The following is a 21,660-nucleotide window of genomic DNA, read 5'->3' as shown; positions in this document are numbered from 1 at the left end:
AGATCACATTTTACACCTTACAAAGAATTATTGACACATGTTCACTCATTTAACTCCAAAAGTTTACCCAACTAACAGTGTTAGATAAAATCCAAAAAAAAAAAAAAAAAAAAAAACAAACAAACGGCTACAAAATAGAGAGATTCCGTGCGTGGTTTGGTTTATCACTTTATCTCCACATTCTCGCCCTCTCTCTCTCTACTTCAAAGGAAAATGGAGAAACAAAAAGAAAAGAAGGTGTGGTAACCTCCACAAAAAATGCTTCCAGATTTGATACATTCATTTTTTCCTCACTACTCATCACAAATTTTAGATAAAAATAATTGTAGAAGAAGGTTCAAATGACACATAAATTTTACAACTTAGTACATTGTAACTTTGTAATGCCTAACTTCAGCAATGAAATTAAGAACATTGTTTTCCTTAAATTACTTGGTTTTACATGGATTTGAAGTTTAAAATAGGCTAAACTAGCTTGCTTGATGAAACTTTTTGCCTTGCATATATCCCACAACAGGGATGATTTTATGCATGTCTCATTGAGTGTTATTTAGCTTGAGTGTAAGGCATGACTGATAACACCCATGGGCTTCACCAAAGTGCTGATGACTAATAGTGCTGATCTATTACTCATTCAATTCACTTTGTCTTCACCAAAGTCTTGACTAATAGTGTTGATCTATTCTTTGCATTCACTTTGTGCGTAACAAAGCTAGGCATGTAAAGGAGTGATAATAATCATTCAAACTAATCAGCTCGTTACCACTCTTGGTTGAGTGATACCTGAGCAATTCAGCAAGCTTGGTTCTATTTTGGGAATCCTCATGGATACCAAGTTTTAGGTTCTTTTTGAAAGCCTCATAGAACTTGTTATAGTCTTCTTTGTTCTCAGCAATCTCAAAGAAAAGCTCGAATCTTGTTTTGGATATTTGGCAACATCTTTCCTTATTTTTAGTGATTTGTAGCATTTTTTTTTTTTTTTTTATCTAACACCGTTACTTCCCTTTGTTTTGGGTGTGAAATATGTAGACAGGTGTCAATTTACTTTTGTAAGGTGTAAAATGTGATCTTTTACGCCCGGGTGGAGAAGATCTGGCCTCTCTTTTTTATTGATGAAGGGAGAAGTGGTAGAGTAATCAAATAGAGTCTTAACGAGAGTTAATTTTTTTTGGTAAAAGTAGCAAGAGTTAACGAAGTTGTGTAAATGAAATAGGTGTGTGGTGGAGGCATTGTTGGATTTAAGCTATCACCATTGGATGAGAAACTCACTATGTACGCCAAGAAAGATAAGAAAGGAAAAAAATTCACGGATTTTAATGGCAAATCAGGGTCTACTCACAACTCTAAACTATGTTCCGGAAAAAGAAAATACTAAAAATTGACAAATTCAGGAAATTGGCGAAAACCCAAATCCAACTAAAATCAACATATGTGAATTTTGGTGGCATCAGACAAAATTTGATGGCAGTTTTAAATGGACAGGAGGAGACACTGTGGGGTTGTGCAAACAAGCCAAACATGATTACAAAAATTAAGCATATCCAGGATGACTTTACTAGAGTTAGATATATTCATCATGTTTATAGAAAACTAGTAAGGTAGCTAATTATTTGGCTGTCATAGCAAGAGAGAATGAAGTTAGTTGAGGAAAATGTAATTGGTATTTTTAAGAGGACCCCAACCCTCCACTTAAAAAAAAAAAAAAAAAAAACTTCCCATGCTAGGCTCTTAATCAAAATCAAAATCAAAATTAAAATCAAAATCAAAATCAAAATCGAATCCATTTAACACGCTAGGCTCTTGACTGGACAGAGAAATCTAAGGACAACTTCAATCACGAAAACAGGACATGTAGTAAAATTACGAGAAACAAAAAACCATTTCCTTATTTGAGAACAAAACCCAAACCCAAATCCAAACCGATTCAATTTCTGATTTCCTCAACATATATAACCCCGTGTACCCATTTCAAATTTGTTTTCGTTTTCCACCCCTGGGTTTTACTGTCATATAAAAGACCCCTCAAAATAAAATAAAAAAATCATTTTCCCTAAACCACCTTCTTCTTCATTAAAAAAAAAAAACTACTCCTCTCTCTCATATCAAATTGATTCCCAAAACCCATCTCCTTCTCAAAAGATTCAAAATTTTCGACTACAAACAATTAAGGAGGTTTATTTCTATAGGGGCACGTGTAGGGCTGGTATGGAAGACACTGGTTTTAACTGGGGAACGTGGGAAGAACTTGTTCTTGGTGGTGCTGTTTTAAGGCATGGTATTTTTTCTTGGGACGCTGTTGCGGCAGAACTCCGATCCAGAACTTTCTGCCCTTATTACTTCTCGCCTGAGGTTATTTTCTCACGATATATTCGTGATATTTTCAAATCATCATTAATATTAGTTTCCCGTAAATATCTGAAACTATTTTTACATTCATTTTGCGTCTTAAAAATAAACTTGTCGTGTAGTGAGAAGTAATGGATTTCGTTTTCTCGGATAGTGAGAATCTTCTTCTTGGATTTATCGCGTTTTGTTTAATGAAACGGCTTTTGAGAACTAGTTATTCTATACGTCTTATGTAAGATAATTAAATTTGTTACCTTTTTATTTTTTGACAAGTGGGCCCACTTTTTTTCAAAAAAATAGGTTATCCAACTTGACACGTGGGTTAGAAGAGCCAATAATTGAAATCAGGTGTATGTGATCAAGAACTTTATTTGGAGACGTTCTTTGTCGCATATTTTAAAGTGGAAAAAGGGATTAAATATTCTTGTAACATTGAATAAAAAAATAAATTAAACAAACAAACAAACCGAATATAGAAAAAAGCATAAGAGGATAATTATAAAACTTTTTGACTGCTTCTGTTTTCCTTAGTAAAATATAATCCACACGGTTTAGATTAAATTAAGTAAACTTTGTTTTGACAACAAGTTTTATCAACTTGCAGGTGTGCAAAGCCAAATACGAGGATATACAAGAACGTTATTCGGGATGCACGTAAGTTACAAAAATATCCCTTACATTCTTTTTTTAGTATTCAATGATTAAGAAATGAGTTTCTGTCTAGCTGGTTATGGTCACAAAGCATGTGCATGTGGTATAAGTTTCCTTTTTTTAAGGTTCAAAGCTGGACCACGGACCACCTTTGATACATGTTTTTCCTTAAACAGCAATGCTTGGTTTGAAGAACTAAGAAAGCAACGTGTTGCGGAGTTGAAGCGTGAGATAGAGAAGTCTGAAGGCTCCATTGGGTCAGTATTCATTCATTACTTGGTGTTCATTAAATTTGTCTATTCTATATTTGTTTATACTTGATACTATGATAGAGAGGCTAAATATAGTATTTTAATCAAACAAATATTCTCAAGATTATGACAAAAATGAAAAATGTGCACCTTAAGAAAAATGAACCCTTCTGTTCCATTAGGCTATGGGACTGGGTCTGTAACGAAATTTGTGAGTTGCTATCTCCAAACCTGACTCATTTTGGTCTGGAATTATGAACTGGGTCTTTTGCTTTGTTCAAGTTTGGTGCTCATCTCGGGCCTGTCATGCATTTTCAATTTCCACCATAGAAAACCACCTGATTAGTAGTTATTAACTTTTGATTATTATATTTCAGCTCTTTGGAATCAAAGCTTGAGAGTCTGAAATGCCAAAAGAATGCAGACCCCAATGCCAACTATGCTTCAGGCCGCACAGAATCGCCTCCCTCGGTCGGAAACTTGGCACAAGTCAGTTTTCCTTCTAAAGATGGCTTATCCGGCAGTAGTGCCACTGAAGGAACTCAGACCGATTGGTCGCTGGAATGTCAGGTTCCGGTGGCTACACTGTCAACTCGTGAAGCTGAAATGAAGCTGGAAGAAGGAGAAAATGCAACAAGTAATGAGAATATCGTTAGAAAGAGAAGAGGGAAGAGAAAGAGAAAAGAATGTGTGAGTAAAGAATTTAATTATGACTTGTGTATGAGTGAAAAAGATCAAATTCGTTCAACGGGCGATTGTGATCGGGCTGTTAGATCTTTCAATGATGATGACGATAAAGTTCAGATAGTTAGGGTGGAAAATGTCAACTTAATGAGTCTGTTAGATTCTATCCTCATGCAGAATGGGAGCACAACTTTGTTTACTAAAAGGACTGATAGCCAGGTATATATAAGACGTATATGATGCTCATGCTTTATTAAAATTTGTTTGTTATTTTCTGTTTAAATGACAAAATGCCTTTTAATGCTTTACAGAGAAGAGGAAGATACAAGAAAACAATCAGACAACACATGGATTTGACCACCATTAGATCTCGAATTTCGGACCGTTTGATTGCATCGACAAGAGAACTGTACCGAGATTTGCTTTTGCTATGCTCCAATATTATTGTTTTCTACAGCAAAGAATCGCGGGAATACAGAGCTGCTATCTCATTCAGAGAATTTCTAACCAAAACTTCCTGGCAAAATGTAAGAGTTTCTGGCACATGTGGTGGCTCTTCTGTTCCTCCATCTCAACAGCCACAATGTAATAATGCACTTGTAAAGTCCTTTTATCCACCTGTAAAGTTGTCTAATCTGTCTGTAAAGTCTAAAAGTGCACACTCCAGCAACCACAAAGTAGCTGGAAAAATTGTTGCCAGAGTGAGTCCTAATCGAGAAAGTAAGAAAGCATGCAATGCTGAGACTCCAAAGGAGGTGGTGACTAAAAAGGGAGTAGATAGGCCGGTGAAGGTTGGGAGAACTGGTGGGTCGAAGCGGGTTGAGACTCCGGTTAATGGAAGGAAGAGAGCTCGTAGAAGGTGATACTGTTGAGTATGTAGTTTTCGTGTTTTGCTTGAGTACTCTTTTTCTATGTTGTAGAAAAGTTGTAGATTTTGGGTGAATTTTGCAAGTAGAAAAAGGAAACTCATGCTCAATGCAACTGTACAACAGAAGGCACTGAATGCCCCTTTGTATTATTGTTATATTCACTATCTTTCTTGTTTAGTTTTCATTTTCATTTTTTTTTGGGTGTTTTTGTTTTCGTTTTAAGCAATTAATTTTCATGATCATGAATATGATAAGTAAGGTTGCCCCATTGTGAGTTGCTGAAACAGCTTCTCTCTTTGCAAGGGGTAAAGCTGCGTGCATCTTACCTGCCCTAACCTCGCTGTTGTGGAATATAAACACCAAAATTTTGACATTAAATGATCTATCTAATAAGATAGGTGTTGTTTTTTTTTTCTCGCTACAGGACAAAATAACACACAAAAGACGGTCCATATCATTTTGACCAATATCTAATGGTCGAGATGTGCGTGTTCCGATTTAATTTTTGAAATGTGACATCAACGGAAACAACTCCATCTTAGAAACAAGTCCCTCTTGGTGTTCCGATTTAATTTTTGAAATGTGACATCAACGGAAACAACTCCATCTTAGAAACAAGTCCCTCTTGGTTTTTACGGGTTTTTCTTACACAAAGTCGCGGGTTCGAGCCAGAATAGCATCAATTTAGATTTTTTTTTTCTCTCACTACAAACTCCTAAAACAAAATCCCCAAATCCCAAATCCCAAAACCTCAAATCCCTAATTTCTACAAAGTTTATCGATTCTCACCACAGAGCAAAAAAGTAGAATTTAGCTGAACAAATCCGTTGCAAGTGCTAAAAAAAATCTCAAAATTTGCACAGAAAGACTCTCAAAAGCTAAAGGTAATCAAACAACTTCTATTAATTAATTAACTTTCACATTTATCCGTCCAATTTTTTTTTATAGAGAGTTTAAATTTTGTTTTTTAAGACGAAGGAATGAGTTTTGTTCAGTTGGAAGAGTTATTAGTGTAAGAGACATGGTTAAAAGCACTTCCAAATGAGCTACATAAACCTTATGCGAAGAATTTATCTATGTTTGTTGAGAAAGAATTTTATACTAATTTGACTATAAAGCTTGAATGAGTAAATAAAGAAATTATTGGTTTCACCTTATTATGACTTTTAGTTTAATTTGGAATATAGAAAACTGATAAGCTTTTTTTAAGCACACTTTGTTCAATAGTCAGTTTTTTAGTGGAACAGGAATTGAGTGTAAGTTACTGCTTTGTGAATAGTGTATTAGTGAGGGACGACACAAGGGAAATATTTTTTGACATAAGAAAAGTGCTATTTTAGATGCAGTTCGTGTGAACTTACTGCTTTTTGTAGAAGCAGACTTTCGCAGGGTAAAAGAAAAGTGAAATAAATCTGATTAAGATTGTTTTTAGTCGCACTTATGATGTTGATTGAGTTATTCCAAATTAGAATGTGTAAGTTCTAAGTTTATGTACTTAGAATGAGAAGGAGACCAATGCTGGAAAATGTTTGAGGATTTTGTAGTTGGAATTACAGATTTGATGCTATAATGACAATGGAGCGATTATTAATATATTTTGTAGAACTTAGGTTATTTCCATTTACAGCTACATTATACACGTAGAAATACAGTTAGTTGATTTTGTAATATAGGATGTGTTGACCACCTGAGTTTGAAAAGAAGAGTATATGAATTTACAACTAAGGGTTCTTGCATTTGAGCCGAGTTTGCTATTCAATCTTTTGGGGGATTACTCTACTTCTTCTATAGCTCTCTTCATTCTAGAAATGTGGAATTCTCTTCCAACCCAACGTCTTGAGCTATTTCCAAACTTCTTTGTTTGTCCCCCTATATTTTTTCCAAGTTGCTCTTTTACAACCTTGATTTAATTTCAACGTCTCGAGCAGTTCGTTTTCCAGTAGAAGTGTTGTTGCATATATATTAATTTGAAAAAAAAACTCAAAAAAGTAAAGGTGAATGATAGACATTTTTATTTGTGAGAAGTGAACCTCCTTCTAAATCTATTGTCGTTGTTTGTTTTGATGATTTTGTATGGGAACAGCTTCCGAGAGATCGAACTTCGTCTACTCGAACCGAATGAGATCTAAACCATGGCACAAAAAGGTGAGTTTATTTGCTAGAATATTAATGGGTATCATTGAACTCTCTTAATTTTTTCTTCTTTTTCAATTAATTTCGGTTGAAGATGGAGGCATGAGTTTCTCCATTTCTCCATTTCCTTTTAATTTTTGGATTTCCTTTTAATTTGCGGTTTTCTTTGATTGGATTTACCTTAATTCCACTATTGCATGCCGAGTGTCATTGCTAAAGCTACTGGATAGCTCCAATCATAATAGCATAGTGCATGCCTGAATGGGAGGGGGTAATTGCTTGAACAAGGATTAGGATTGTATACTCTACTGCTTGGTGTACGACACGACAGGAGGGATTGTCAAAGGTGCTCAAAATGAGATTTTAGTATAGTAGCATCTGCCCCTCAAAGCTTCGAGTCCAAGGCGGAAAAAGAGTAAGTTTTTCTTTGGCCACCTATTTATTTTGATGACTATTTATTTCGAGTATGTCTACCATTTATCTAGACAGTACCAATTCGATTATTTTTTCAACTGTACCAATTCGATTTTCTAATGAACTCAATTCGATTCTTTTACGATTTTCTCCATTTCGGTATTTCTATGACTCCTTCAAGGATTTTAATCGAATTGAGAAATACAAAACCTACTTAAAGAGTTGCATTTGTTGCTTTGAACTACCGTTCTTAAGTTTTAGCATTGTTAATTGTTGTGTTTCAATGGGAGACAAAGACTTGAGATTCATTTGAAATAAATTTTGTAGAATAATTGATTGGAGTGGTGCGGAGTTGATCATTTTGGGGACCCTTAAGATAATAATGGCAGTGCATTATAATTGATTTGGTTTGGTTTTAAGATAATATTTGTAGGGTATTATAATTGATTCACATTGTTAAAATAGTTTGAATTTCGACTATTTCCTCTTTTTCTCCATTTCGTATTGACTCAAGATTAGAAAAATAGTAAGTAGTAAAGTGCATGAATAATATCAGATAATCCTATAAAGATTTTTTTGTTTAATGCATGAATAATGGCTTCACTAATAGTCTTTCTAATTATTTATTTTTGTATGCATATAGGTGTTGTCGATTAAATTGTTGACGACGGTTTAATATAAAGAAATTGGTTAACATAATCTTTGTTTCGAGGCACTCAAAGAAACATGTATTACTGTAGAATTAAACACCTAATTAAAGAGACAAAACACAATGATTTATAGTGGTTCGGTGCCAATGTGGCGACCTACGTCCACGGGAGAAGAAAAGTTTTATATTGCTTGGTTGGTTTTGTTTTTGTGTTACAGAGGTGTTTATATAACACAACATGAGTGCATATTCGTGTCTATAGTTTCCAAAAGGATTGGAGACATTCCTTTATAGAAAACATACAAATCTGACAAATCTCTATCAAAACCAACTAGGGTGCGCCCCGCGCTCCAATTAGCCTTGCTCAAGGCGCGACCCACGCTCTTGCCTTAGGTCGACCTCTAGTACCTTCAGCGCGACCCGCGCTCAACTTGGCCTTGCCCAAGGCACGACCCGCGCCTTCTCTTTCTTTTCCCACACTTCCCCTCAAGTTGGTGCGAAGATATCCAGCGAACCCAACTTGGAGAGAATATCATGGAACTTGGAAGCTGGAAGTCCCTTGGTAAAAATGTCTGCAAGCTGTTGGTCACTTCGAACAAAGGAGGTAGTGACAATGTCAGATTGAACTTTTTCACGCACAAAGTAACAATCAATTTCGATAATGCTTAGTTCTCTCATGAAACACCGGATTTGTAGCAATGTGCATAGCAGCTTGATTATCACAGTAAAGTGTAGTTGGCGGATGCAACCCAAAACACAAATCCTTCAGAAGAGCGCGAAGCCATATAATTTCACTGGTGGTGGAAGCCATAGCCCTGTACTCAGCTTCTACACTAGAACGAGCCACTACATTCTGTTTCTTGCTCTTCCAAGTGACTAAATTATCTCCTACAAAGGTATAATAACCGGAAGTAGACCTCTGATCAACTGGACATCCTACCCAATCAGCATTTGTGTAAGCAGTAATAGATGTATGCCCATTTTTCCGCATCCAAATACCTCTGCCTGGTGACCCTTTCAGATACTGCAGTATTCTAGAAACTGCCTTCATATGTGGAGTCCTTGGAGCATACATAAAACGACTAACCAAGCTCACTGCATAAGAAATATCTGGTCGGGTAATAGTTAAATATATTAGTTTACCAACTAATCGCTGATACTGACCAATGTCAGTAAGAAGATCACCAGTGTTATCCAACTTGGCTCCACTGTCAGTTGGAGAATCAGATGGTTTTACCCCCAGCTTTCCTGCTTCACTCAAAATATTCAACACATACTTTCTTTGATTTAGAAATATACTCTTTTTTGAATAAGCAATTTCGATCCCAAGAAAGTACTTCATAACACCTAGATCCTTGATGGCAAACTTCTTGTGCAGTAACTCCTTGAGCTTAGAAATCTCAATAAGGTCATCACCTGTGATAACTATGTCATCAACATAAATAAGAACAATAACCAAGCCTGACCTGCTAGATTTAACAAATAAGGAAGGATCATCATCACTTTGCTTAAGGTCGGTCATAGCTAGAACAGAACTGAGCTTGGCATACCACACTAGTGGAGATTGTTTAAGTCCATAGATAGCCTTTTTTAACTTGCATACTAATCCGACCTTAGTCTCCTTCGGATGTCCAAGTGGAATGCTCATATACACTTCTTCTTTAAGATCTCTGTGTAAGAATTCATTTTTCACACTACACCATTTGGGTGGATTTCTAACGCTCACTATTTCTGCTTTGTCACAGTTCTTAACCGTTAGTAGCTTGCTAACAGTAGATAAGTGTAAGGAATCATAGTTTTCTATGAGTAAATATCGAATAATTTATTGAATTATTTGCTCGCGGTATTGTAACACTTTAGTTACTGTTGGAAACAATTAAACTGAAATAAAATAAAAAGGAAAAATCTACTGAAGCTCTTGCGGCATCTTCCTCTTATCAGTTTCAGAGAGGGCATCAACTTAGATATGTAGAGGATCGATCGGCGAATGAGGGGAGCTTAAATCATCATCCCCTTCTCTTCGATTAAGGTATTTTTCTCTTTTCGACCCGTCTTTTCTTTTTTCATTTGCTTAAGAGTTGGGAAAATCATGGGTTTTAGGGTTTAATGTTTACATCTTCATTTTCTTTTAATTCTCTCTTTTTAATTTCTTTCATACTTGGGGTTTTAGAGGATGCATTGGAGAATGAATTGGTGTTTATAATTAGATTTTCAATTTTGTCACTCCAATTTTCATTTTCCAATTTTTGCACTAGGGTTTTATGTAGTTGCTGATTTTTTTTGGTTGTTCAACCCATCTTCCACAGCTTGTTTTGATCTCCTGGTCGGACAAAATATGTATCAAATTTTGTTTTCTTGACTTTCACTTTTACTTTTGTTTAGGCCGTGGCTGCTACCCACAATTTTATCCGTTGGATTCTCGTGTGGAAGCCTTTTCCACGGCTTAAAGTTATTTTTCGCCCCTATAAACCGTAGGCAAAGATCGATTGAAATATAGTTCCATGATAAAGTTGAGAACATAACAACACAAACACCACCAATGGCATCCACCACGTCTCCCACCTACAGGCCACAGTATAGAGTTCAGAACATAACTGTTATCGTTGCTCTTCGTGGTACTTCACTACTTCTTCCTCCTCCTTTTCTTCTTCTTAGTTCTTCCTATAGTTTTGTTTGGGCTTGAAAACCTAGGGTTTCCTCTTTATGTTGTTTTCTTCTATTCTTCGTTTAGATTTAGAGGGTAATGTTTAATTACAATAATTTCTTTAATTTTTACTTTTGGGTTCTGATTTGTGCGTTTTTGGTGCATAAAATATTGTTCGAAGTTCCTTCATTTTAGGATGTGGCTTTCTTAAATGAGGGAGACGAATCAGTAACCCTAAGCTAGCTTCTTCTTTCTCTTCTATGTATCTGGTTTCTATGTCTAGTTAAATTCTATGTAAACCTTAACAAATTGGTTGTCTTTTTCAAAGGGTTTGGTTAATTGAGTTTTTGGTTCGCATCGCAGCAGCTAAACTGAATTAAAAGTTTGTTTGTTACTTTTCCTTTTAGTTGATGATTAATTGGCTTGTTTTGATTGGGTGTTGACTATTGGGTGATTCAATATGGTAGGGAATTTGTTTGTTGAAATTCTTCTGAGAACAAATTATTCTTGTTCTTCATTTCTTTGAGTTTGGTACAGTCTTTGCATTGGTTTATGTCCACGATTTTTGTTGGTGGTTGTATTTGTTCACTTCGGCTTCCTTGGTTTTTTCGACTCGGTTATGAAATTTTTCAGTTGGATTTAGTGTGGTAATCTCAATGGCCCTGATTTCTCTAGTATGGTGATTGTTCCTCTTCTTTTGGGAAGGGAAGAAAATGATTGGTTCCCGAATGGTATGCCAATTCAGTTGCAATATCCCTGTTGATGGGTCTAGTTGTGTTTAGCTCTGTGTAAGTCTGAAAAGGTTGTCTATACTCTTCACTATGTTAAACGATGCACATGACTCATTTAGTAGGTACCTCTGCTTTCCTCACAATCTAACTTCCATTCACAATTTTAAAGGTTTCCTGTGGTAATCGGAATGTAAAGTTAAGGGGAAGAACTAGTTCTAAGGTTAGAGATTGGGTCGCTGAAATTAATGATCTTTGGATTAAGGCTACCGAAGGATGGTGTCACCCCATCGTTTTGGTTCTTTTGCTCCACCGAGGGGTTTGACTGAGGACGGTAGTGAGGCCCAATGGTTTGTGGATGGTCAAGCAGCATTTGGAGCAATTGCTTCAGCAATTGAGGAAGCGAAGTCAGAGGTCTGTTTCCTTTAGCACTGAGTGTGTTTGAATTAAAAACCATTCCAATATTTATCTTTTTGTTTAATCAGAAAAGTTTCAAATGTTTGAACGTTCATTGCAGATATTCATTACTGATTGGTGGATGTGTCCTGAACTGTATCTACGACGTCCTTTTGATGCACATGGCATCTCGGCTCGATGCTTTAATGGAGGCAAAAGCTAAGCAAGGGGTTCAGGTGCTTTTTTCTCCTTACATCTTTAGACCCATCCTTTTCTATATGCTTTGGATATTAAAATGTATTGAATTTTTTTGATAAAAACAATGGTCATATATGTATATATGAGCTGGTAAGTTGGCTACGTGGTATGTTCATTCAAGAGGATGCCAAATAGGAGAGTGGGGTCAACAGGGCTTCATGTTTTATATAGAATAGTGGATACTTAGATAGGTGTGACTCTGGTGTACACTAGTCTTTTGGTGAAGCCTTGAGAGTCTGGTCCCAAGGTCTTGGGATGGAATGCCACCTTTATCAGGGTTTTTTTTAAAAGGTTTAGGGAAAATAAAATTGTAACTTTATATTTGTAAAAAAGTTTGTTTCAATCAATAAGATCTCGCGCATGTCCATCTCAGAAATATTAGATTTCGTCTACATTTGAACATCACGAGTTATGAAATTTAAAAAGAATAAAGGCAAATGGTTGTTCATGACTTTGCTAAAATAACACTTTTGTCCCCATGGCGTTGTGCCTTGTTCTTGCATGCTTTCCACTGTCACTTGCTTTGTCTGATAGCATATGCTAATAGGCTATTTAACCTTGATTTTGTTGTAGGGAACAAAACAGTCTGGTTTTTGTTTTGTTTTTCCGTAAACGTTTTTATGTGGTTGTGTATGCACGATGAGGAAGAATTCAAATATATGAAAGCAATTCATTGGCCTTAAAATAGATTTTCTTGAATTATGTTGTCTTATGTTACTTAACTGGAACATATAAAGGCTCTTCCTACCTTAATACATCAGCGCCTCATAGACAGTTATGTACAAATCTGAAGTACTCATGTAAGCAGCTTATGTAGAAGAAATGATTATCTTTTGATTAAGATCTATAATGGATGAATTGAGATGTTTAGATATATATGTTTTTAATGATTATTAGATGACGTTGTGGTCTGTTTCAGATTTACATTCTTCTTTACAAGGAAGTTGCCATTGCTTTGAAAATCAACAGTGTGTATAGTAAGCGGAGACTTCTTAGCATTCATGAAAATGTTAAAGTACTGCGTTACCAAGACCATTTCTCAACTGGAGTTTATTTATGGTATGTAATTTATTTGGGAAACATGTATAAATTTCATGTTGGATTTAATTAGAGTAATGATATATGTTCTGAGTAATCGGCATTGGCCTGGCAAGTGTGCTATGATCATTGTCGGATACATACAGGTCACACCATGAAAAACTTGTTATTGTTGATTACCGTGTTGGCTTTATTGGTGGTCTTGATTTATGCTTCGGATGGTATAACACACCCAGCCAAAGGTAAGAATGCACAAGAGCTTGATTAATATTATCTTTCACTTTGTAATCTGATAGGTTATATAATCTAGATTGCAAGTTATTATTGATTCATTTCAGTTAGAATCACTATTAAACTAGGGTTCTCTATCTCCCGAAAGTTTGACATTGAATTAAGGAGGTCTGTTACTAAACTGGAAATATACCAGACTTGTAGACTTGCTAGTCTGACTTTATGCTATAATTTGTCTTAGTTAGAGTGGGTTTTTGGATATAGTGACCTAGGATGAAAAGGTAGTTATCTAAATCTATTTTCTAAGGGTTCCAGTTTCATAGTATTTGGATATCCGAGTTAAGAGTTATGCATGTCCAAAGATGGCATTCTAGCCTACCAGGAAAGCTGCGCCGGCCTGATTCGCGCTCGATTTTGTTGTAGTTAGAGTTAGATTTGTGTTTTAGTGATCTTGGCAGTAAAGTTAGTGATATGTATCTACTTTCTAACGGCTCTAATTTCATGGTATTTGGATTTTTGAGCTGGGAGTTACGGGTATCGAAAGGTGGACTGGTCCAACTAAATTTTCAGTGTACTGGACTGATTTTGAGTTAAATGTAGACATAGTTAGAGTCAAATTTAGGTATCCTCTACGTATGCAGAAAAGATAGTTCAATGTGTCTGTTTTCTAATGCACCAAGTTTCATTGTATTTAGACATATGTGTGAGAAGTTATGTTTTCTGGGATATGGTCTGTAACAAGTGACATACGCACAATCTTCACTTGTGTCAAGCAACTTATTTACTTGGAGACGGGTGTACAAAGGGAAGGTAAGTAGTTACTCTAATATATTCATATACATGATTTATTAATTATAGGCTTGTTAGAATGTTGAATACACTAGGGATAAAAAGCCTTGAATAGTTTGGTATGATATATGTCAAATTTTGAATGAACCGAGATGTAGTCTTAGAATTTTATATATCTTGTTGAACCCACGAAAAAATATATCAATCAGGAACCTAACGTAATAATGCAAATTTGCTTCTTTTGTTGGTATAGGTGGGCAATGTGTATGTTCAGTTTAGAGAAGAACATGTTGCAGCTGTTGTTTAGCTGGAAGGTTTTATGGAGGTTAGTTATCATATCTCATTTATCGTTTAACAAACAAGGCTTATAGTCAGATAATAGAATATAAATGTATGATTATGGCATTATGCACTCATATAGGTTTTGTCTTGCAAAAAATCATTTGGCTGGAAAGTTTTTGAGGTACTTGGGTAATACTTGGAATTATACTTGAAATTAGTATTTACTGAATTCAGGTATGGATGTTTATTTCATTTTGTCTGTCTTATGTATTTTAATTTATGTTATTCTCAGGATTCAAGATTTATGGAGTGTCGAGGCCTAGATAGTCGAAGATGAAGATGATGAGTTCCCTGACAAATCTAAAATGTTTATTTCCTTGTGTATCAAATTTCCAAATTCGCATGTTCTTTATGTGTATAACTTTTTGGTTGTGATTTGTAGTAATATAAAGGAGTATGTACTTGATTGGATGTATTTGTGAGGTTTTCTGTTTATTGGTAACTTTTATGGAATTTTCAAAAAAAGTAGGGCATTTATGCAGGTGATTGGTGAATGTGGTAACCGTGTGACAGGAGAAAATTAATTTTTTTTCAATACGAAATTGTTTTTTAACGGCAAAAAAGCGTTACTAAGCTCTTCATTAAGTAAAACTCATAAAGTAGGAAAAACGTTAGAAATGGGTGCAAAAATCGTTAGTAAATGATTCAATTAGTAACACATACTACACAAAAAAGTGTTACTAATTTCTTATAACCGTTACTAATATATTTATTAAGCTACGTGTACAAACCGTTAGAAATTGAAGGAAACCGTTAATATTGTTCAAAATATTTAATGCGATTGAGTCTAGAAACCGTTAGTAATTAATTTTAGTAACACTAAATAACCGTTACTAAAAAGAATTTGTAACGGTTAGAAACCGTAAGTAAATAACTTCACATATTAATAACGCCCAAACAGTTACGGAAATAAACCGTTACAAATATTTTTAGTAACGGTTCTGCGCTGTTAAGAATATCCTGTTTTGGTATTGTGTCACATCCATCTGAAATAATTTCCAGTCTTGATTCACAGCTAGAGATACAAGAACTCTAAACGTATTCATCTTTGCAACTGGTGCAAAAGTCTCCTTGCATTGTAGTCCTGACCATAAGTTTAGGTGAATCCCCTTGCAACAAGTCGAGCTTTAGACCTCTCTAAGGAACCATCACTGTTGAACTTGTTTCTGAACACCCACCGACAATCAACAATTTTCTTTCCATACGGTAGCATAACAATATCTCAAGTGTTATTCTTGTCTAGAGCACGAAGTTCTTCTTGCATCGCCTTTCTCCATACTGGACGAGAGTTAGCTTCTCTAAAGTTCTTGGGTTCTTTCACGTCATCGACTGTACTTAAGAAAGCATGATGAGATGAAGTGATATTGCCATACGTTATATACTCCTGTAGAGGATATGTAACATCATGCAAAGAATAAAAATTTTGTGAGTCACTGGAGGATGTCGTTCCCTATCAGATTTATAGTAATCCTTGAGAGTTACTAGAGGTCGTCTCTCTCGTTCAGATTGTCTAGAAACTGGAGGAGCTAGAGAAGCACCAGAGCGCGCCCCATCCTTAATATACTAAGTTTGTGAACGTGCCCTTGCTTCAGTAAAGCCCAATTCTTCAGTGGCAGGAACTATACCTTCACCAACCATTGGGACAGGAACAATGCCTTCGCCAACTGCTAGGAGAGGAACCAAATCAGCTGTAATAACAGCTGGGAGAGGTGCCAAATCTGTCAAACACTCCCCCTGGGACCGATTCCCAGGCACAGCTAAATCGTTAAAGAAAGTTTCAGATTCCACAAATCGGACATCACGAGAGACAACCAGTTTCCTTGTCGCAGGATTGTAACATATGTGGCCTTTCTGTGTGGTAGAATAACCAACAAACACACATCAAGTAGCCCGAGCATCAAATTTATCTCGATGAATAGCTTGATGATGCATATAACAGACACACCCAAACACTCACATATGAGAGAGATCTAGCGGCCTAGCTTTGAGCACTTCCAATGGGGATTTAAAACCAAAAACCCAACTGGGAAGACGATTAATCAAATAAGTAGCAGTTAAGACGCCATGAGACCAGTAGTGCTTAAGAACATTCATGCCCAACATAAGAGCACGAGTGGTCTCCAAAAGGTGTATGTTCTTTCTTTCAGCCACGCCATTCTGCTGAGGTGTGCCAACACAGCTAGTTTGATGAATTATCCCTTGGCTACGAAGATACTCAGGTAACATACCTTTACAAAACTCAGTGCCATTTTCAGATCTAAACATCTTGACATTAGCACCAAACTGGTTAGTAATCATAGTATGAAAATCCTTGAATACAGTCACAACCTCAGTTTTTTATTTCAATAAATATAACCATGTAGCACGAGATTTATCATCAATGAACAACACAAAATACTTATAGCCATCATAAGAATTAACAGGAGGAGGTCCCCATAAATCAGAATGAATTAACTCAAACAACTTATTTGACACAGAATTCGAGTTTGGAAATGATAAACGAGTTTGTTTAGAAAATTGACAAACATCACAAACATCATCAGAGTTTAAAGAAACATGCAAAAACAAATTTGACAGGACATGACTAGATGGATGCCCAAGTCTTTTATGCAAAATACGACTCTCAAGTAAATCACTAGCTTGACACGCCTTCTTATGCGACTTTAACAAATAGAGTCCATTGGAATAAATTCCTTCACCAATCGTCCTCTTCGACTTTCGATCCTGAAAGACGACAGAGTTAGGAGAAAAAATGACATCACAATTTAAAGAATTGATTAGTTTTCTAACAGATAGAAGTTGAACAGGGAATGAAGGAACAACTAGAGCATCACTCTTGAGTTTTTTATCAAAAAAATTCACTTGACCACTACCTAGAATGGGAACGGTGGAACCATTTGCTATGAAAATATTATGATTTTCAGTTTTGGACATAAAATTATGGACAGAGGCAGGGCAATTAGCCATATGATCAGTAGCCCCTGAATCAATTATCCATGAGTTACTATTTTCTGGCACAATAAAATAGGCATGTAAATTACCTAACACATGAGTTGAGGCAAACTGACCTTTGCTAGAAGACATGGACTTAGTGAGTTGTTGGAGAATTTGACTCAACTAATGACTAATATCTGAGTTGGACATTGATGTCTTGGCAACAGCAACATGCTCTTTCTTGGACAGTTCCTTTTCCTTCTTAAGATGTGGATATAATTCCCAACAACGATCTTTGGTGTGCCAGTTCTTTCCACAATGATCACAGTGAGACGATTCCCTTTTTCCCTTACCCTTTTCAAATCCCTGTGACTTTTTTCTAAAATCGTTTTCTGCAAGTAATACAGTAGATTCAGAGATTGAGGATTTTACCTTGGAGTTCATGGTTTTCTTCCTTGTTTCCTCCCTCTGAATAGTTGCACAAACAGCAGCAAGTGATGGAAGAGAGTTTTCCATTAGAATGTTGCTTTCCAAATTTTCATATTCTGGTTTAAGACTACAAAATACTATGAAGATTTTATCCTCTTCAACCCATTTCAACAGAGTCTTCGCATCAATGGTGTGTGGACGATATATGTTTAACTCATCCCACAATTTCTTTAAATTCCCAAGGTGTTCTGTAAAAGTTTTCTCACCTTGTTGCAAAACACCGATTAAGAGTTGAAGTTCAAACACACGGGCATAATTGTTCTGGTTTCCGTATAAATCTTCAATTGAATCCCACATCTCCTTCGCAGAATTAGAGAAAGTAAAAAACCCAGCAATAGTAGACTCCATAGAATTGAGTAACCAAGATCGAACAAGTTGATCATTGGAAACCCAATTCTCATATTCGGCATCATCAATGGCAGGACACACCTTTGCACCATTAATGAACCCTAATTTCCTCTTTCCACCAAGCAATAGCGAAACCGCCCTAGACCAGAGATATATAGAGATGTGACTTCCAAGAAATTAGTTTTATACTTTGGGTTTGGTTTTGGATTTTAGTGTATTGTGTTTATCTAGATTGTGTTTAGATATAGCACGATACCATGTAGAATTAAACATAATTAAAGAGACAAAACATAATGATTTATAGTGGTTTTGCCAAAAGTGATACGTCCGCGGGGAGAAGAAAAGTTTTATATTGCTTGGTTGGTTTTAGAAAACATGTTTATATAGCACAACATGAGTGCATATTCGTGTCTATAGTTTCCAAAAGGATTTGAGAGTTTCCTTTAAAGAAAACATACAAATCTGACAAATCTCTATAAAAACCGACTAAGGCGTGCCCCGCGCTCCAATTAGCCTTGCTCAAGGCACAACTCGCGCTCTTGCCTTGGGTCGACCTCTAGTACCTTCAGCGCAACCCGCACTCGACTTGGCCTTGCCCAAGGTGCGACCCGCGCCTTCTCTTTTTTCTCCCACAATTACTACTAAGCTTGATTAACTTCACACGATTATTCATTTTCCTTGATACATGGCTATACATGTTTCTGCCATCAAAGGTGTATTAACTTGGTGAATTTTGAAGTAACTATGAGCAAGTTTAAGTATGCACCCTTGACTGATGACTTTAGGATCCGAGAGCGATCTGAGTCTTTATGTGTTCAGGAGAAATAGACACGATTTTAGATATGACTGCTTAATTTGGAATTTCTCATGTGATAGAAGTTCTACCTAGGCATTACTAATTAGGATTAACAGTGAAATATCTTGCAAAATTTTATTTATGTAGATACCGATACTAAATCCTAGGAGTTTTCTATCAAACTAAAGTTGTTCTAGGAGCTCCTAATCAATTTCAAGTTGGTGTGAGTAGTATGCATAAAGGGGAGAATGAGAGAAATGAGGAACTCAGTGGGCTTGGAGTATTTATTTTATTTTATTTTTTCCTTCCATTACTAGAATTAGTCCCAAGTGAAAAATTATACAGAGTCTTCTTTAATGTTTAATGAGTTGTCTTTTAGTTTTAGAAGTAATTTGTGTTATGTATAAATATGAAATTATATATCTTGGTATGGTTGATATATGAGCATTGTATTGTTTTGATTTTCAGGTTATGACAGGATTTAAGTTTTTGAAATGTTGAAAATATAGAGGAAACTCTGCTGGATTGTTTTTATTTATTTTAAAAAAAAATGATGATGCTTTTATTGAAGGCTCTCTCCCCTTATTTTTCTCATTCTCATTCTGATATATGTTGAATTAAAGAATGTATAAAGGGAATGTGTAATGAGTTGGTTTGTGAGAAATGAAATGCATAAAATTGCTATAATTAAGCTTACTTGAGTAGGCGTATGAAATGATTATTATGAAGTATAAAACTGCTGGAAATGGTTATATCATTGATCCAGTGCTACCATAGAGATGGTCTCTTGGGGTGTTGTTAAAAAATAATGTGTCTAGAGTGTCGACTGGCACGGGCATTCCCTAGTACTGAATAACTTAGGAACAAACCAAGCTGAGATTACCATTAGTACTTCAAACTTTAAAGACAAACGGATCCATTAGCAACTTGGGGACTCATATGCACATCCTTTGTCTAGCACTCTGTTGGTTTCTTAGATATATGCTATCTCCTCAAAGACATTTCGTGAGTTGCATACACTACATAGAATATCAAGTGCATTGCTGAAATCCCTATCCCTAAGACCAAAGTTAATAATGTAGAGAAAAATGTGTGTTTTCTTTCTCACGTGTAAGGCGCGCCCTGCGCTCACTTTTGCCTTGACAAGGGCGCGCCCCGTGCTCATGCCTTGGTCGACCTCCAGACGATTAAGCACGACCCGCGCTCGACTTTGGCTTTTCGAGGGTGCGACCCACACTCCACCGTATTTCAGCACGAATTTGACTTATTTCGGAAGTTTTCTGAAATAGTATAAATATAGGTTTTTTCTGTAGAAACCTAACTTAACCAAAACCAAGAAAGAGAGAGATTATAAGAGAGCAATTCTTTGTGAGTTGAGTGTTTATTTTTTGTGAGTGAATAGATAGACTTGTAATCTGTTACTCCGGACATCTAGTAAAGCTTAGAACTTGCAGTGTAGATGTAGACAAATTGCCGAACCACGATATATCTCATCTTATGGTTTGTTCTTCTTTATATTAATTGTTTTACTTTAGATACTTGTTTATTTGATATTGAGAAGTGTTGGGATATTGCTTGGAGGGTGTTGAAGTCTTGTCTAGTGAGAAGGATCGATCCTTGTGTAGGATTGATTTATTTGTTATGGGTAACGTTGTTTTTGCATTGTCCTATTTACAACAATTGGTATCAGAGCGTAGGTGTCACACCCCAAATTTCCAGACAATATTTAAAACAATTATATTTAATTATCTGGAAACCCGGGGTGAAACAAAACCCAAAACCCTGTTATCAAACACGATATATACAAAAACTGAAATCAAAAGAAACGAAAAGGAAAAAATATTCTTAAATTACATTATTAAACTATAAAGAAACTAACCCACTCTTCAGAAAATCTTAAACGAGAAGACTCCAAAAGCAACTCCAAATCCGTCTCCTTATCCCTTGTGACTCCACCATCTATGTTCCCAAGAATACACCCCGTTACAAAACAAAGCAAACATGGATTGACAAATTGAATTTCTTTGGTATGAGTAGACTAACAACAAAATATATAATAATCTTTTAAATGAATAAATGTAACATTTCAAACAATTTCAACTTGGAAGACAATATAGTTCCGTTTTCCAAAAGCGGTGTAGTTTCTTCCCAAGTAAGATTTCACCCCAACATACAAATTCCAAGAATCTCATATAACAAGATTTTCGTCATTCCAACTTTCCAAAATAACTCACAATACAATACCACTTACATTCCATTTATTAAATGCATATATGACAACCTAATTAAATATGTGTTTGGTATACCTTACCTTTAAGCCAACGTCGTCTTAGGGTAGGATATTTCGTCCCCTGAGAAAAGATTAATAGATCCTACCCCTCCCGCAAAACGAGTTAGACATCACAATAAAATGATTTATCTCAGCCAGTCAAAATTCTATTCATAACCAAACCTCATTTAAGACAATTAAGTCTAATTGATATTACCTGGTTCGTCTCGCATATTCGGGGAATACCACTTATCATAATACCTTCATCAAGGGTAGTCATTCATATGACATCATTACGTCATAAAGTTTCTGCGTGCATAACCATAGATCTCAGACTATCACAAGTCATTAATAGTTTCGTAATAACATATCAAGTTATAGTCATTTTCGCGATCACATAG

General features: G+C 35.8%; 3 protein-coding genes and 1 long non-coding RNA gene across 5 annotated transcripts; 3 read left to right on the top strand and 1 right to left on the bottom strand.

Moving 5' to 3' along the window:
* Positions 1 to 1,804: 1,804 nt before the first annotated feature.
* BRD4 (bromodomain 4) lies at positions 1,805 to 4,978 on the top strand. Its single transcript, XM_086583829.1, has 5 exons — positions 1,805 to 2,349; positions 2,951 to 3,000; positions 3,174 to 3,254; positions 3,626 to 4,151; positions 4,244 to 4,978. Exons 1-5 carry the CDS (start codon positions 2,206 to 2,208, stop codon positions 4,793 to 4,795), a joined length of 1,353 nt encoding a protein of 450 aa, XP_086439955.1. The 5' UTR covers positions 1,805 to 2,205; the 3' UTR covers positions 4,796 to 4,978.
* Positions 4,979 to 5,352: 374 nt separating this feature from the next.
* On the top strand, positions 5,353 to 10,026 carry LOC147475854 (uncharacterized). The gene is made up of 3 exons (XR_015208604.1): positions 5,353 to 5,685; positions 6,885 to 7,349; positions 9,939 to 10,026. It is a non-coding gene; the product is annotated as an uncharacterized LOC147475854 (long non-coding RNA).
* Positions 10,027 to 11,654: 1,628 nt separating this feature from the next.
* On the top strand, positions 11,655 to 14,834 carry LOC147475853 (phospholipase D zeta 1-like). 2 transcript variants are annotated; one of them, XR_015208603.1, is made up of 7 exons: positions 11,655 to 11,783; positions 11,887 to 12,001; positions 12,943 to 13,082; positions 13,208 to 13,303; positions 13,988 to 14,102; positions 14,335 to 14,406; positions 14,656 to 14,834. XR_015208603.1 is itself a non-coding variant. In XM_086583831.1 (6 exons), exons 1-6 carry the CDS (start codon positions 11,728 to 11,730, stop codon positions 14,684 to 14,686), a joined length of 510 nt encoding a protein of 169 aa, XP_086439957.1. In that variant the 5' UTR covers positions 11,655 to 11,727; the 3' UTR covers positions 14,687 to 14,834. The 2 variants fall into 2 exon arrangements, 1 of the variants encoding a protein (XP_086439957.1); XM_086583831.1 differs by lacking the exon at positions 13,988 to 14,102.
* Positions 14,835 to 17,540: 2,706 nt separating this feature from the next.
* On the bottom strand, positions 17,541 to 18,194 carry LOC147475852 (uncharacterized). Its single transcript, XM_086585553.1, has one exon. The coding sequence runs from the start codon at positions 18,192 to 18,194 to the stop codon at positions 17,541 to 17,543; it is 654 nt and encodes a 217-aa protein (XP_086441679.1).
* Positions 18,195 to 21,660: the final 3,466 nt, after the last annotated feature.

Source organism: Coptis chinensis, chromosome 9 (assembly GCF_015680905.1).
Source record: "Coptis chinensis isolate HL-2020 chromosome 9, ASM1568090v1, whole genome shotgun sequence".
Taxonomy (NCBI): domain Eukaryota; kingdom Viridiplantae; phylum Streptophyta; class Magnoliopsida; order Ranunculales; family Ranunculaceae; genus Coptis; species Coptis chinensis.
The sequence above is the reverse complement of the archived record's forward strand: the minus strand, read 5'-3'. Positions and strand labels throughout refer to the sequence as shown.